Source organism: Fundulus heteroclitus, chromosome 14 (assembly GCF_011125445.2).
Source record: "Fundulus heteroclitus isolate FHET01 chromosome 14, MU-UCD_Fhet_4.1, whole genome shotgun sequence".
NCBI classification, from domain to species: Eukaryota; Metazoa; Chordata; class Actinopteri; order Cyprinodontiformes; family Fundulidae; genus Fundulus; species Fundulus heteroclitus.
In genome coordinates this window covers 14,461,586-14,475,654 of record NC_046374.1, presented here as the reverse complement: position 1 = coordinate 14,475,654, position 14,069 = coordinate 14,461,586, and the positions used below count along the sequence as shown (strand labels likewise).

Genomic DNA, 14,069 nt, shown 5'->3' with positions numbered 1-14,069 from the left:
AGACCATATGGGACTCCAGGGGCCTCGGTTGGCATGTTAAAGTTCACGTACACAATAGATTTGTCCTTTTTTTTTATCCCCCAGTGGGGAAATTCATGTGTGCCAGCAGCAAAATGACAGGAAAGAGAAAACACACAGAATAAAGACAGTAACAATACAAACACAAAATGTAAAACTACACAGTTGGTCAAAAATACAAGCCTATGTACTACCTTATGAATACTGTATGATTTAACTGTAATTGTAAGCCTCTGTGTTTGTATTTGTGTGAAAACATGCTATGAACATGAAAATGGAGATTAGAAAAACATCTGGACACAAATGGCTTGTTTCAAATGGTTGCCAGAGGAACCCGTCTTCTTTATAACAGCTCATGGCAGCAAGACTTTGGGTTTTTACAAAGTTGCATCTGATTGAACCTCAAAAGGTTTTAGAGCAGATGACGATGATCCCAAACCCCGCAGCAGAAAGGTTAAAGAGACTTTTGGTCCCAAGAAGGTATCTAGTGAAGGTGTTGGGATTTGCCTACTTGCTTATTCCCGTGACAGAAACCTTCCATGTTCAATGGCTGTGAATGTGTTGATTAAACACAGTTGTGTCAGTGAGTGTGATCTCTGCCTTTCCTACACGCACATCTCTGTGGACGCGGGTGGCTAAAGAGTTAGGAGGATGTGCTTGCATTGGCAGGAACAAGACAAACTGCCTCGGGTCAATACTTGAAGGGCGGTCCGTGAAGCAGGGGCTGGACGGGAAGGGTTTGATGGTTCCGACGGGGCACTTTACTTATATATTCTGACTGAACTGCCAGCGCAGCACACCTGAGACTTGCACATGCTCACACAAAATAGTGTATCGTCTGCACTTTAAACCCTGACCGAGTGGACAGGAAGCATAATGATATCACAGAGCGCCAAATCTGGTCCCCTGGATTCATTTTAAACCATTTGAGCTCAAACCTAAAGCAGTTCAACCCCTCTCAAGTTTAATATTTGTGCACTTTGTGGATTTTCTTTTGCCCTCCTAAATGAGTGTAAAGATTAGAAAGTCAGAAGTTCATTAATTCTGACAAGTATTGAAAACGAACCTTAGTTTGTGGCCAACATTATTTTTCATGCCATCTGCAATTTCAAAGCCCCTTCTTTTACAATCACTGCTCTGCAGTCGCACACAGGCCGATGCTGCATCACCCAACGCAGGCTTTCAGCAGCGACACACCCCAATCCTCACGCTGCACGTCTCCTTTCTCTGGAGGCAGCTCCATAATCGATGTTCTGTAATAAAATGCTGCGCACAGATCAGAGAGAACCTCCTCCTTCTCAGGTGAAGAGTTATGATGCACCAAGCGTCAGGAACACCGCTTGCTTGTCCCTCTAATCCCACCCTGGAAATGAATGTAAAACATTGCTTTGGTTGGCACAAGAATTAATGCCTGACAGCAGATTGTCTGGGCTGTCTGGTGCTGTGAATCATTGGTGCTCACGCGGTTCGGTCACTGCACCAGGTTTATTGTTGCTACCTGATAGGACTCTGGGAGAGTGGATGATGGCAGGGTAAGCAGAGACGAGGGGAGCGGTGCAGCTGCTCAGCTGCTGTCATATTTGTTGAAAACATATTTTAGAGGGTATTGTGAAGGTGAACACCGCCTCACAGTGTGGCTATAGCATCTGACAGGGAAGGTAAGAAAGCAAGGCAGTGAAGAAAAGAGAAGTGGAGATATGGACAGCAAATATGAAAATAGTTTATTCACTTGTATTGAGCTGTAACTTCTGTGTTATGTTGTCACTTTTTAAATTCTGTTTAATGTTTTTTGGCGTGATGTTAAAATTAGTTAAATCTGCCGCTGTGGGTCAGACTGCTGTTGCTCTTCGTATGATGGAAATTTCATCAAAGCTCTTTGGATAAATGCCAGGGCATCACTTTTAAGAATGTCAGATGATTTTATCTTTTTTTTCCTTTAAAGTCCTGAAGGCTTTACCTTTAAACACATGTAAACAGACTCTGGCTTTCAAACCGTCTAATCTTTAACATAAATAAATACGGCGGGTTTAGATTTTAGCCGTTTAGTGATCTTGAACAATCATGGACAACAGATGAGTTTTGGGACTGATTTAAATATTCAATATCTGTTGCAGAAATGGTGTTACCAAATACATTAAATGGATGAACTTACCTTTCAAGAAATTAGGCAATGGGAAAAAAAAAAAAAAAAACACAGAAAGTAGTTCTTCATGTCATGGCCTGTATTTTTATTTATTTTTTGAGTGGATTTTTCACGGCTCTAATGGCTCGCTTTTCAACACAGTAGGCTGACAGGAAGAGAGTGGAAGAGGGAGACAGACATACGGCGAAGGATCGAGGGTCAGAGTCGAACCCGGGTCGGCCGCGTTGAGGACTAAGGCCTCCGTACATGGGTCGCTCTACCCGCTGTGCCACCAGCGCAACCTGTATAACTAAATATTGTAATATTTACTTTAATAGTAGACTATATTCTACTTTTACATTATGCCAACACAACAGCTTTAACAAGACAGTGCAAATGTATTCATACATTAATACATTTTTATATGTACAGAAGCAGTATTTGCTTTGGAGAAGTACAGAGAGGGCCATAGGGAGCTGCAATGTGTCTTTGTAGATCTAGAGAAAACATATAACAGGGTGCCGAGAGAGGATCCGTGGTATTGTATGAGGAAGTCCGGTATAGCGCAGAAGTATGTGAGAGTGACAGGACAGTGGTGAGGTGTGCTGTAGGTGTGACAACGTGGATGTGAGACTGCATGAAGGATCGGCTCTGAGCCCCTTCTTCTGCTGTGCTGATGGAGAGGTTGACAGATGAGATTAGACAGGAATCTCCAAGGACTATGATGTTTGCAGATGTTAATACATTTCAGATAACGCCAGAGACGCCAGACTGAGATGGTTTGGACAGGGGGATAAGGAGTACATCGGTAGAAGGATGTTAGGACTAGAAGTGCCAGACAGGAAGCTTAGATAATGACCAACGAGGATATTTATGGATGGAGGGAAAGAGGACATGAAGGTAGTTGGTGTGAGAGAAGAAGATGCAGAAGAAAGGGTCAGATATAGAGAGATGACTCGCCGATAGAGCGATGAAAAGCCGACAGAGGAAGAGTTGTAGTCTCTTAATGACATCAGAACATTTTAAGGCCTTTATTTATGCTAAAATAATCATAAAAAGAAAACATTATTGGCATTGAGAGCCTGACTACCTAAAATTATTCTTAGCTAGTATTTAAACGGATATTGTGAATGGTGATGTTGCGCTAACGCTTTATAATGTACGATATGTTGTACAGCTGTTTTTCCATACTTGAGCAACGCTCATGCTCAAGGCTGTCCATATATGTCTATTTAAATCTGGTGAAAAATAAAGAAAGTTGCCAAGAGAAATGTTTTTGTTTTGTTTCTCTAAATTAGGTCACAGTGAAAAACAAATCTGCTGAACCTGGATAGCGTGGGTGTAATTTCAAAAAACTTTGAATATGATCAAATACCCAAAGCTTTCATTCAGCTCGGATGAAAATCCTTCTAGATTCTGATTAAATCATTTATGATTTTTTTTAAGTCTCAGAAAGTTGTGTATTTTTTTTATCCTGTTGAGAAGTTATCAGAACTGTTAGAAGTAGAGGAAAATTAAACTTTAATGAAGTTACCAGCCTTGGATCGTTTTGGTTTTCAGCAGTTATCCTCATGTTCAAACCATGGAAACATCCCTTGAAAAAAAAACAGGTTTTGTTGTGTTTCTGTCCATGGAAATAAAACAGAAAGGTGCTGAAACACATTCCAGTAGGATTCCAGTCATACCTGTCCGCTGACAAAAACACTGTCTGTGATTTTCTATAACTGCCACAGGCCCCATAACAATGATCACATTCCTTATGAAGGGTCATCTGTGTGCGTCAGAGGTCGACTCACAAAGGGCAGCAGATTTGTGTTTTTTCGCCATCTGTTTTGCACCCCATTTCTTACACAATAGTTGATGTTTCCGTGCATAATTGTGTACATAGGTCATTCAGGTTTCATGTCCTGGGTGGCTTAGCTCACAGTAAGGCCCACTGGAGGGATTTAGGTGTAAAGCCTGATCCATTGTCCAGTTTGGTGGAATGTACCAGTCAACCATGTGTGCGAGCATGTGTTGGTTTTGCATACTTGCATTTAATAATGTGTGTGTGTCCGGTCCAGGTTGTTATGCATAACAACTTTTTAGACCACGTGCAAAAACCGTATGTTCAGCAAAAATCTAATAATGCACGTCACCCTAAACACCCCATCCTTGCTGTGACTGTTGGTCCCATAGGCATCAAGACTGGACAGTGTTAGAAAAGCATGCAGAAGGTTGGAGAAGGATCCGGTAAACATATAGCTTATGACAAATAAACAAGTATCTAAAAAGTGTTTTTCTGTCTTTCTGCTTTTGGTTGGTAGCAACCATAGACCTCAGATGATGGGACAAATCTCCAGCTACTGGGGGAAAAAAAAGTTTATTATTTCCACATCTGCGCAACTAGGTTTTATTTAAAAATTGCTTCTCTCTATGGTGTGTTAATGGGGACAATATCAAATAAATATAACATGAAATAATGAAATGTAGAAATAAATAAGTGCACCATTAAAAGTCCCATTAAATCATTAAATGTATCATTAAATGTACCGTGAAATAAATAAATGTGCCATGAAATAATTAAATGTAAAGTAAAATAATGAAATGTAAAATCATATAATGGTACCATTAGTGTTCCATTGATTAATTAAATGTACAATTTCTTAATTTAATACATCATTAAACAATTAAATATATCATTAAATTATGAAATGTAAAATCAAATATTTATATGTCCTATTAAATAAATAAATATGCCTTTTATTAAATAATTAAATGTCATTGTTAAATAAATGAATTTGAATATACATTTAATTATTTCACTCTGTATTTATTTATTTCATGCTGTGGTGCAGAATACTCATCATGAAATCATTTAAATTGTCACCTTCACCCATCACACTCGTGGGGCGGGATTAGGGAGACCCTGACGCCTGATTGGCTGCTTCACACTGAGCTAGACAACTACTTCCTGGTAGTTGTTAAAATGTTCATCTGCTGGCCCAGTCAAAGTCTATACCCAAATCTCGTTGAGAATCTGCGGCAAGTCTTGAACATTGATGTTTAAGGACTCTCCTAACGTGATTTAAGAAAAGTAGCCAAAACCTTCAGTCTTCAGCTCTGCAAAGACGCACCTCAAAAGATTTGCAGCTCTAATTACAGAATGAGATTTTAAGTCATGACTTAAGATAGCTGAGTAAATAACCATGAAACCCTTTTCAGATTATCTGTAAAGAAGTTTTAAATTATTTTCCACCTAGTCATTTTTTTCATAATTATGTTTTGCTTTACAAAATATCGATAAAACACATTGATGTTGGTGGTTGTGTTGTAACAGATGTAAAAAAAAATGGAAAAAAATACTTTTGCAAAGCAATGCATGTTTTAAGGTGGAATTTTAACTAAATGCAAACATATGTTAAGGAGTGTTAGACGTTTCTGGTTTCCTAAGAAGACAGATTAAGCCTCCGATCTGGTAGTTCCAGCCTGAATTGCATTGATTATTTTTGTATCTCTAAGGAACAGACTTTTTAATGTGCACTTTACTGTTAAAAGAAGCAGTGCTAATAATGATGACATCTTAATCATAGTGTGGTTTTGTTTGTTTCGTTGTTGATTTTTAGGTTATGTTCTCTCATTAATGGGTCGCAGACGTAACCTTCCCCACATCAACTCCCCAGACTGGGCGATCCGCATGCAGGCAGAGAGGCAGGCCGTCAACTTTGTGGTTCAGGGTAGGATCTCTGATTGTTTTAGCATTGATCACAGCTTGGTCCACTCTGGTCCAACTGTAAGCACCGATCTGGAGAAATCTGTAAAAGTCTTCAATTTGAATCACGTATTTTCCTGGGTTGGAAAAGTCTACAAAATTTAAAAATACTTGTTTAATAGTCTAAAATTTCTTCCATCCATCCATCTATCATTCTTGCTGTCTGTCCATCCTTACCATCATTGGCTTTTACATGTTCTACATTTAAATATTCATCATAAACTTAAACTGAACTTTTATATTTATACTTTTAAATTGGCTCAAAAGGTAGGACAACAGTTTTGGCTGGCCTCACTAAGAGCTGTCGGTAAACACTTAAAGTGTAACACACCCCATAATTGGCTTATTTTTGCAGATAAACTGTATAAACTAGGCCGAAGGGTGCTACTTTAATGTTACTGTGCATTGTTTTACATTATCATGTTAGCTAGCTTAGTTCTGCGATAATTGTCTTAAAATCATCTTATTGCTGCCCTCTTAGGGTTGAACGGTGGTTATTACAGTTTAATTTTCCTTTTCTCAGTCAGACACGCCCCGTCGTCCCCGTAGCGGGTCAGACTCAGGGTTGGATTGGCGAGCATTGATCGATAGTGTTTGTTTATCTGACTGCAGTTAGATAGTGGTGTCATTGCTGTCCTTTAGCGTTCCTTTTAGCGCTAAATTGTGATTTGAGATCACTCCAGATTATCCTGAGACTTTTTTTTTATTTTCCATTTTAGTTTACAATGAGTTTTGTTGTGACCAAAAGCATGATGTTGTTGTTTTAGGTGGAAAATGGTGAACTGGGTAAATTAAAACTTTTAAAGTGAATCTGTGAAATTTACTGATAATCTATAAGGTGCAACTGAAAATTTGACCCTTGAATGTTTATTGCTTTATTTTGTGATCAAACGGATGTATTTGTGTGCCGTATCTAAATCCAGGTTCTGCTGCGGATCTCTGTAAGATGGCTATGATCACGATCTTTGACCTGGTCTCCTCCTCCAGCTCGCTCTCTGCCAGGTACCACCAGGAAAAACGCCCTTACAGTAGTAATGAAACACCCAAACATTTCAAGTGTTACCGTTGAAACTTCCACTCTTTAGCTTCAGTGTTGGATCCTCTCCTGCTGTTAAAAGACCAAGCAGTGACCAAATATACATTGGATCTCAGCGTTTGTGTCTCCAGGTGGTCTTGTCGTATCACTGGAGATTATCTGACTGAGTCTTTCGCACCAGAACACAGAGGCAACACTCGCAGGTTCCCCATCCAACTGAATTAGTTGAGACTGACTCCTGCTGCCAAGCATTCAGCTAGAGTAAACAGGCTCGGAGCAGGAGCCAACTTTATCAGGCAGATCATGTGTTGGCAGAGCAATGTGCAAAGTAAATATGGCCGTACTGCAGCTCTCACTCTGGCTCATTTAAAGAGACACTGCTTTGCTATGAGGAGTATTTGTTTATTCGTAAGAGGACAGTGTTTTATGTGTTTCTGTTGTTTACGTTACTGCAGGCTTTTAGCACAGCTTCATGATGAGCTTCTTTATGAAGTGGAAGACTCTCAGGTTGAGCAGTTTGCAGGTAAGTCAGTTTCACACCAACTAAAAGAAAATATACTAGTATGTTTAGGAAAAGAATGTAGTTAAATCTTATTTTAAGGCCTCTTTATGTTAGTAGGTGTATGCTATATATAAAAAATACATTTGATCTGAATTCTGCTTTATTTATGCGCAAAAGGAAATTATATCATTGCAAAATTACCTGTAAAAAATATAAAGATATTTGCCACAATTGACTAAATTAAAAAATTCAGACTGTTATTATTATAATAAAACATGAGCAAATGGACATCAGCGTCTGAGAGACAGTAGCCTAGTTTACATGCACAAAAATTCACAATCGGATTAAAATGTATTCAGATTAAATAATCGGATTGTACCGTTTATATAGGCACACAATCAATTAATCCGATCATGATGTGCGTTTATATATGCTCCTGGTTTTATTCAGATTATAACCACTCTGTCACTGAGCACAGTTATCAAATTCCCCAATAAAAAGAAAACACAGAAGAAGAACTTCCGTCTTTGTTAAACAACAAAAATAGTAAACAAAGCAATACAATACGAGTTTGTTTGTTTTCCGAGCGCCGAGGCTGGACTTCCACGGTACTCTAATTACGGTTTAAATGTGACAGAGCAGAAGAATCAGAAACACACTTGGTGTTGACTTGGTGTTGATGGTGCAGACAAAATGTATATATATATATATACATATATATATATATATATATATATATATATATATATATATATATATATATATATATATATACATTGAGCTCTTTTAGTTTTTTGAACAGAAAGGTTGTGTCGGGAGCCCCAACAGATTTTTGCTTCCCAACGTTTTTCCGCCGCTCAGCGTGGAAATGCATCACGTTTACGTCGGGCCACTGAGCTATATAATACACTGGAGTGCTGATTTTGCAAAAAAAAAAACTGAAGTCACAGGCCACCATCTTGCTACTCCCTACTCTCACAGAATCCCATATGATTTGGTTGCAACAACAAGCAGTTTTCTGGCTGTGTGAAAACGTTTCACAGGTAATTCTACAGTCAGTGGATGTACTAACACTATCAACTACTAGGAAATTAGGTGCTGAAATATTTTACATGTTATTCATATTAAGTATATATATATATATATATATATATATATATATATATATATATATACACACATACTTATATATATATATATATATATATATATATATACACACATACTTATATATATATATATATATATATATATATATATATATATATATATATATGTATGTGTAGATGTATATATATGTATACATATATAAGTATGTGTAGATGTATATATATGTATACATATATGTAAATATATGTTTTTGTATATTGTTATTTATATATTTATAAATGTTATATATATATATTTAAATGAATAAAATGCAAAATATTTCAGCACATGACTTTCTCAGTACTTGATAGTTTTAGAACATAACATAAAACTATATGGCATTTGACATTTTAAAAGTTTTAAGCCCTCCCTGAACATGAGAAAATCCTCGTTATTCAATGCTCTAGTTCATGTGTTCCCTAGTTACTGAGGGGAAATAGGGAGTACCAATATGGCGGCTAGTGGCTTCAAAGCGACTCATTCTAACAGCGGGCGAATAGCACTCCAGTGTATAATATAGCTCAGTGCGTCAGGCGCACATGCCCACTCGGGTTATTCGGAATAATTTGAGCCTGACAAGCGTTTATATGCACGTTGATCAGATTACTAATCAGCATAAACCTCCCCTCTCATTCGGATTACAGTTTCATTCCTATTGATCTTAATCCGATCATCATATTCCGACTAGCTTGTTTACATGACGCATTTTTGTTCTGCTTACTTTTGTCCATGTAAATGTAGTTAGTGTAAATGATTCATGATCAGATCAGAGGATTACGAGAGCCATGAGGCCCATTCTGATGCAGTGTGTGCCATGGGAGCGCCGACGGGGTCACCTCTCACTCTTTCAACCTCTGCAGCAATGCAGGCGGCACTCATACATCTATTCTCAAAATAAAACCTCTAGAAATGACGCTGGGGACATTAACACAACTTCTTAGATCACCCATGAAGCCGTTCTGAGTGGAACCTGTCCTGTCCTCACATTGCTGCAGCTTAGTTTCAGAGGGTTGGCAGCCTTATTACAGCCATCTTTATGTAGAGGACCGTGTGTTTTATTCAGACGCTCAGAGAGCTGTTTGCCCTGAAGTGCCATGTTGAACTTCCAGTGACCAGTATAGGAGTGTGAGAGGGATAGCCTCAGATTTAACACACCTGCTCTCCAGTCACACCTGAGACCTTGTCACACTACATTACTGGCTGTGTGGCAACTTATTCTGAAGCTACAATAAATGTACACTTTTATACAAAGAGAGGCCTCTACCAGCTGGCGAAGCAAACTAAACTTCACTGCATTGCTTTATAACTAGGATCAGTTTGGGATGAGCAGGATTGACTTTGCATCTGTCTGTATGATTGGATTACATTTTCTGGACATGAACTAAATCTGTTTGTAGAGTTGCTTGAGACGTTTGTTGGAAATTAGCGCTAGAGAAAAAAAACTGAATTGAATAGTATAAAGTGAAGCCTCTAAACCAGGGGTGTCAAACTCATTTTGGTTTAGGGGCCACATACAGCTTAATCTGATCTCAAGAGGGCACACGAGTAAACTCATTGCAAGATTAAATAAAACTAATAAAAGTGGACTTGTTGATTTTTATATTAAGTTAATTTCACTTTTACACAATATATTATGAATAACCTCAGCGCTTTTAAGAAAAGTATGCACAATTTCAACAATACTTTTAAGTTAAACATTTACTTGTGATCACAGTCACAACATTGTACAATCACGGATCACAGTGATTGTACAATGTTGAAAAACATTTATTCACATTTTTTGGAACTTAAAAACAATTGTCCTGCATGACAAAATACATCAAACAGATAAAAATTAAGAAATTATTTAAAATAAATTTTCCACATCTGAAGCTCAGTGCTACCATCTGCTGATTAAAACACAGCGCCCCTCGTGGACAATATAGGAACTGCAGATTTTCAATTAAATGAAGTACATGTTTTTTATAATAATTGTTTTATCATTCTCTTCCTTTCATCTCATCTTTCTTTCACCTTTTCTTTTTCTGTTCTTCCTTCTCTCCTACTTCCCATTGTAGTGTCATATCATTGAATATTCCCGCATGAATCAAATAAAACTATTCACATTCATAAATCAAGCGGAGCACTATGGCAAAAGCCGTACTGCTTCACTTGTGAAAGTCAAATCTGATGAGCTCTTTTTGGCATTAAGACAACAATTCTCATTGCCACATTGCCAGACAGGACACTGCAAAAAAAAATAATACAAATTTTTTTGAATAATGATAATGCATTTAGCCACCGGGCCGGACTAAATTGGCCGGAACCGGCCCGCGGGCCGTATGTTTGACACCCCTGCTCTAAACCAACATGAAACAAAAATGTCAATGTCAATTTCAAAAGAAATGTGGCTAGAGTTAGTGCATCAAGAGCCAAATCTGATGTAGTACGATTTGTAATTAATATCAATGCAATACAGTCTCATACTATGTTCACTGCGGTAACCTTTTTTTTTTTTATTAATTTATTTTCTTTGTTTGCAATAATGTGCAGCTCTGGTGAGAAGCACCATGGAGTCCCTTCAGCACATCAACCATCTAGGAGTCCATCTAAAAGTGAGTGAAGGGAAAAGAAATCATTCAGTGCTTGAGCTGGTTTAAGGTTTAATGGCTAGTTGAGTAAAAATGTGACTTTTGTTGTTACATCGAGAACAAACTCTTCAGAAATAAATGTTTTCTCTGATTATTCCAAATTCAATATACACAGAAATGAAAAGGTAAAAGAGAAAGAACAGGAAAGAGAAAAGAAGATATGGCACAACGGTAAAAGGGAGACAGGTGACAAAAATAGAGCAGAGGAAAAAAGAGAGTGCAGGATAACATCCTCAGAATCTGCATCAGACAGAAAAAGTATAACATGTACAAACAAACGCCTTTGATAACAATTATGCTACAATTCCAACTTCTCTTGTGAGTCTGTTTGGGGTTGATGTTGTACTCTAAAACCAATTAGTGCATAATTGTGTTATTAAAGGAAAGTTGTTTAACACTTTTACTTTATTCCTCCCTTCAGAAGACGCTTAATTAGGAAATAGCCTGTTTGTAATTAAATGTCTGGATTAAATGCCGTTGTCCTGTAAGGGTGTGAGGGGAATGTTAGAAAAATGTTCAAGGGGTATGAAAACTTTTCAAATCCAACGGAGAACGCTGTTATTGTTATTGTTGCTCGGCTGTGCATGAGTGTGAAAAGTGAAGAAGAGAGGAAGAAAAAGAGCGGTTAATGACTGCCATGCATGACGTGGCCACGCTGAAGCCCTAACGCCGTTCTTTCTCCGTGTGTTTCCCAGGTGCCCCTGAAGGTGGCAGTCTCCATTGGCAAGTCCTGGGGATCCATGTCAGAGCTTCACACTCCACCTTCTGTCTCCTGAACTCCATCTTCCTCCTTCCCGTCTCCACCTCCACCGCCATGATTATTTATCTAATCTCCTTGTTTCATGTGGTCATATTCTTTCCCTTGACCCCCTGTTTGTCACACATCCATCTTTGACCCCGTCTTCAGTCCCTTATCCTGCTCCTCCCTCTCAAACATCTATATTTTGTCCCCCCTCCTCCCACCCCTTCACTCGTCCAGCATCCACGTTGCTATGGAAACCAGGCAGCTGCAGCTGGTGGTTCTTGCTTCCTCTCTATCTGTTTCTGGGGGCAACCGCTGACTGGATTGGACCAGTTCTCTCTCTCTCTCTCTCTCTCTCTCTCTCTCTCTCTCTCTATCGTGCAAAGAAACAGATCCCCTGTCCACCTCCTCCTTTTCTCCTACACACACAGTCACACACACATACATCTCGTTAGGACTAAAAGAAAATGTTTCCTCTGCCTCGTTACCAAGGTGCAGTTTCATGTTTGAGAGAGAGCTCGATATTCATTGGTTGCTAAAATTGGTTTGTTAGTTGAGCTTCTAGATATAACCAAACACTGTTTTTTTTTTCTCTGCATTGTTAATATGTATTTTTTTTTTTTAAATGCGTAAGAAATGAACTTAGAATGGAAACCTGGTGTGTCTAAGTGGATCCAGCAGTCTAAATGGATATAAGCTTTAAAGTTATTGAAAAGATGTCTTTTGCCAGTCCCAGATTTGATGCTCTAATGAAAGGCTTGTGGTCCATTATCTTTATTAACAGGAGAAATTTGAGCCCCGTTAGTGAACAGACAGCGTGAAATCCTGATTTCATTCAGCTACCGGTCAGCTTTACATTTCGTTACATGACTTAAAGCAGCTCATCTAATTTTTGCTCATCTGTGAGCTTTCATTTCTCTGCTCACTCTGGCTCGTCTTTTTCCTGCCCACTTGGCTCCAGCACACTCACCCCTTTTGAATTGTTTCTGCCTTGCTCTCTTTCACTCTCACACATTCCACAAATGCTCACACATTCATCGGCTCCCTGGCACACTGACCGAATTTCTTTTTGTCTGACAGCCACGGCAAGACGCCCTTTTTTTTTTTTTTTACCTCCCTGTTTTCTACTGGCCCCTCAATTGGCCTTGAAAATGAATTTGGCAAAACCAAACATCTTAAGCCATTTTAAGCCAATCGTATATCTGTTTGATCATTTTAACAACCCCTTAGTTTTCTAACGTGAAAAATATGATTTAAATTTGCTGACATGAGAAAAGTTTTTTTTTTCACAAGTCCTTCATAGCAAGAGCAGAGGATAGTGTTATGGAAATCTGCCCCTCTATTCTTTCATTGTTCGGCGGTTTAAGTGTGCAAGCCCCCCCCACCCTGGCTCTATTGAAAGGGAGGCGTGAGACTGGTATGTGCGAGTAGGCACTTGTGGAATTGGGTTTTTCCTTCGAGTTACGCTGATGAAATAAATGCTGATAAAGCTGTTTTCATTGTGAATTAAAAGTTCTTGAGTTAAATGCTTAAAGGTCTATTTTCCCCCCTTTTTTTTAAATCAAATACAGGAACATTGGAACCGCTTCGTCTTATAGATATTACAAGGTAGTAAGTGGTAGTGTGTTGCAAAAGTATCTTTTGATCTGAACAGTGCGGTCATTGTGCTGCTAGAAGGTGAGCCTCCACCCCAGTCTTAAGTCTAGCTTCTAGCAGGTTTTCTTCCAGGATTGACCGCTGTTTACTTAGCTTTAACCAACTTACTGTCATCCCCAAAGCATGATGCTGCCCTCACCATGTTTTATTGTGGGTATGGTGTGTTTACTTTAATGTTCAAGGTTAGTTTTCTACCAGACAGTGTTTTGTATGTAGGTTTGCAGCTATGTCATAGTCTTTCAATTTGATGGATTGAGCAGAGCTATATATTCTGTTTTTTAACTCTTAAACTTCTCCACAACTGACCCGTCTGCTGTGTTCCTTGTTCTTTTTGACACCGTTTGTTCTCTAAAAAAAACACTGAAGCCTTCATAGAACAGCTCTATTTATCCTTAGGTAAAATTACATACATGTACTTTAATTGCTAAAATGCCTATTGGTTGCACTGGGATTTATTAATTTG

The 14,069-nt window shown here is 38.5% G+C and overlaps 1 protein-coding gene across 1 annotated transcript in view; it reads left to right on the top strand.

Moving 5' to 3' along the window:
* Positions 1-13,059, top strand: part of LOC105918793 (polymerase (DNA directed) nu) — a 40,540-nt gene extending 27,481 nt beyond the window's left edge. The window contains exons 7-11 of the mRNA XM_036146343.1: positions 5,746-5,856; positions 6,815-6,893; positions 7,383-7,450; positions 11,111-11,172; positions 11,904-13,059. Coding sequence (XP_036002236.1) covers positions 5,746-5,856; positions 6,815-6,893; positions 7,383-7,450; positions 11,111-11,172; positions 11,904-11,984 — 401 coding nt within the window. The 3' untranslated portion in view covers positions 11,985-13,059. The remainder of the gene's footprint in view (positions 1-5,745; positions 5,857-6,814; positions 6,894-7,382; positions 7,451-11,110; positions 11,173-11,903) is intronic.
* Positions 13,060-14,069: the final 1,010 nt, after the last annotated feature.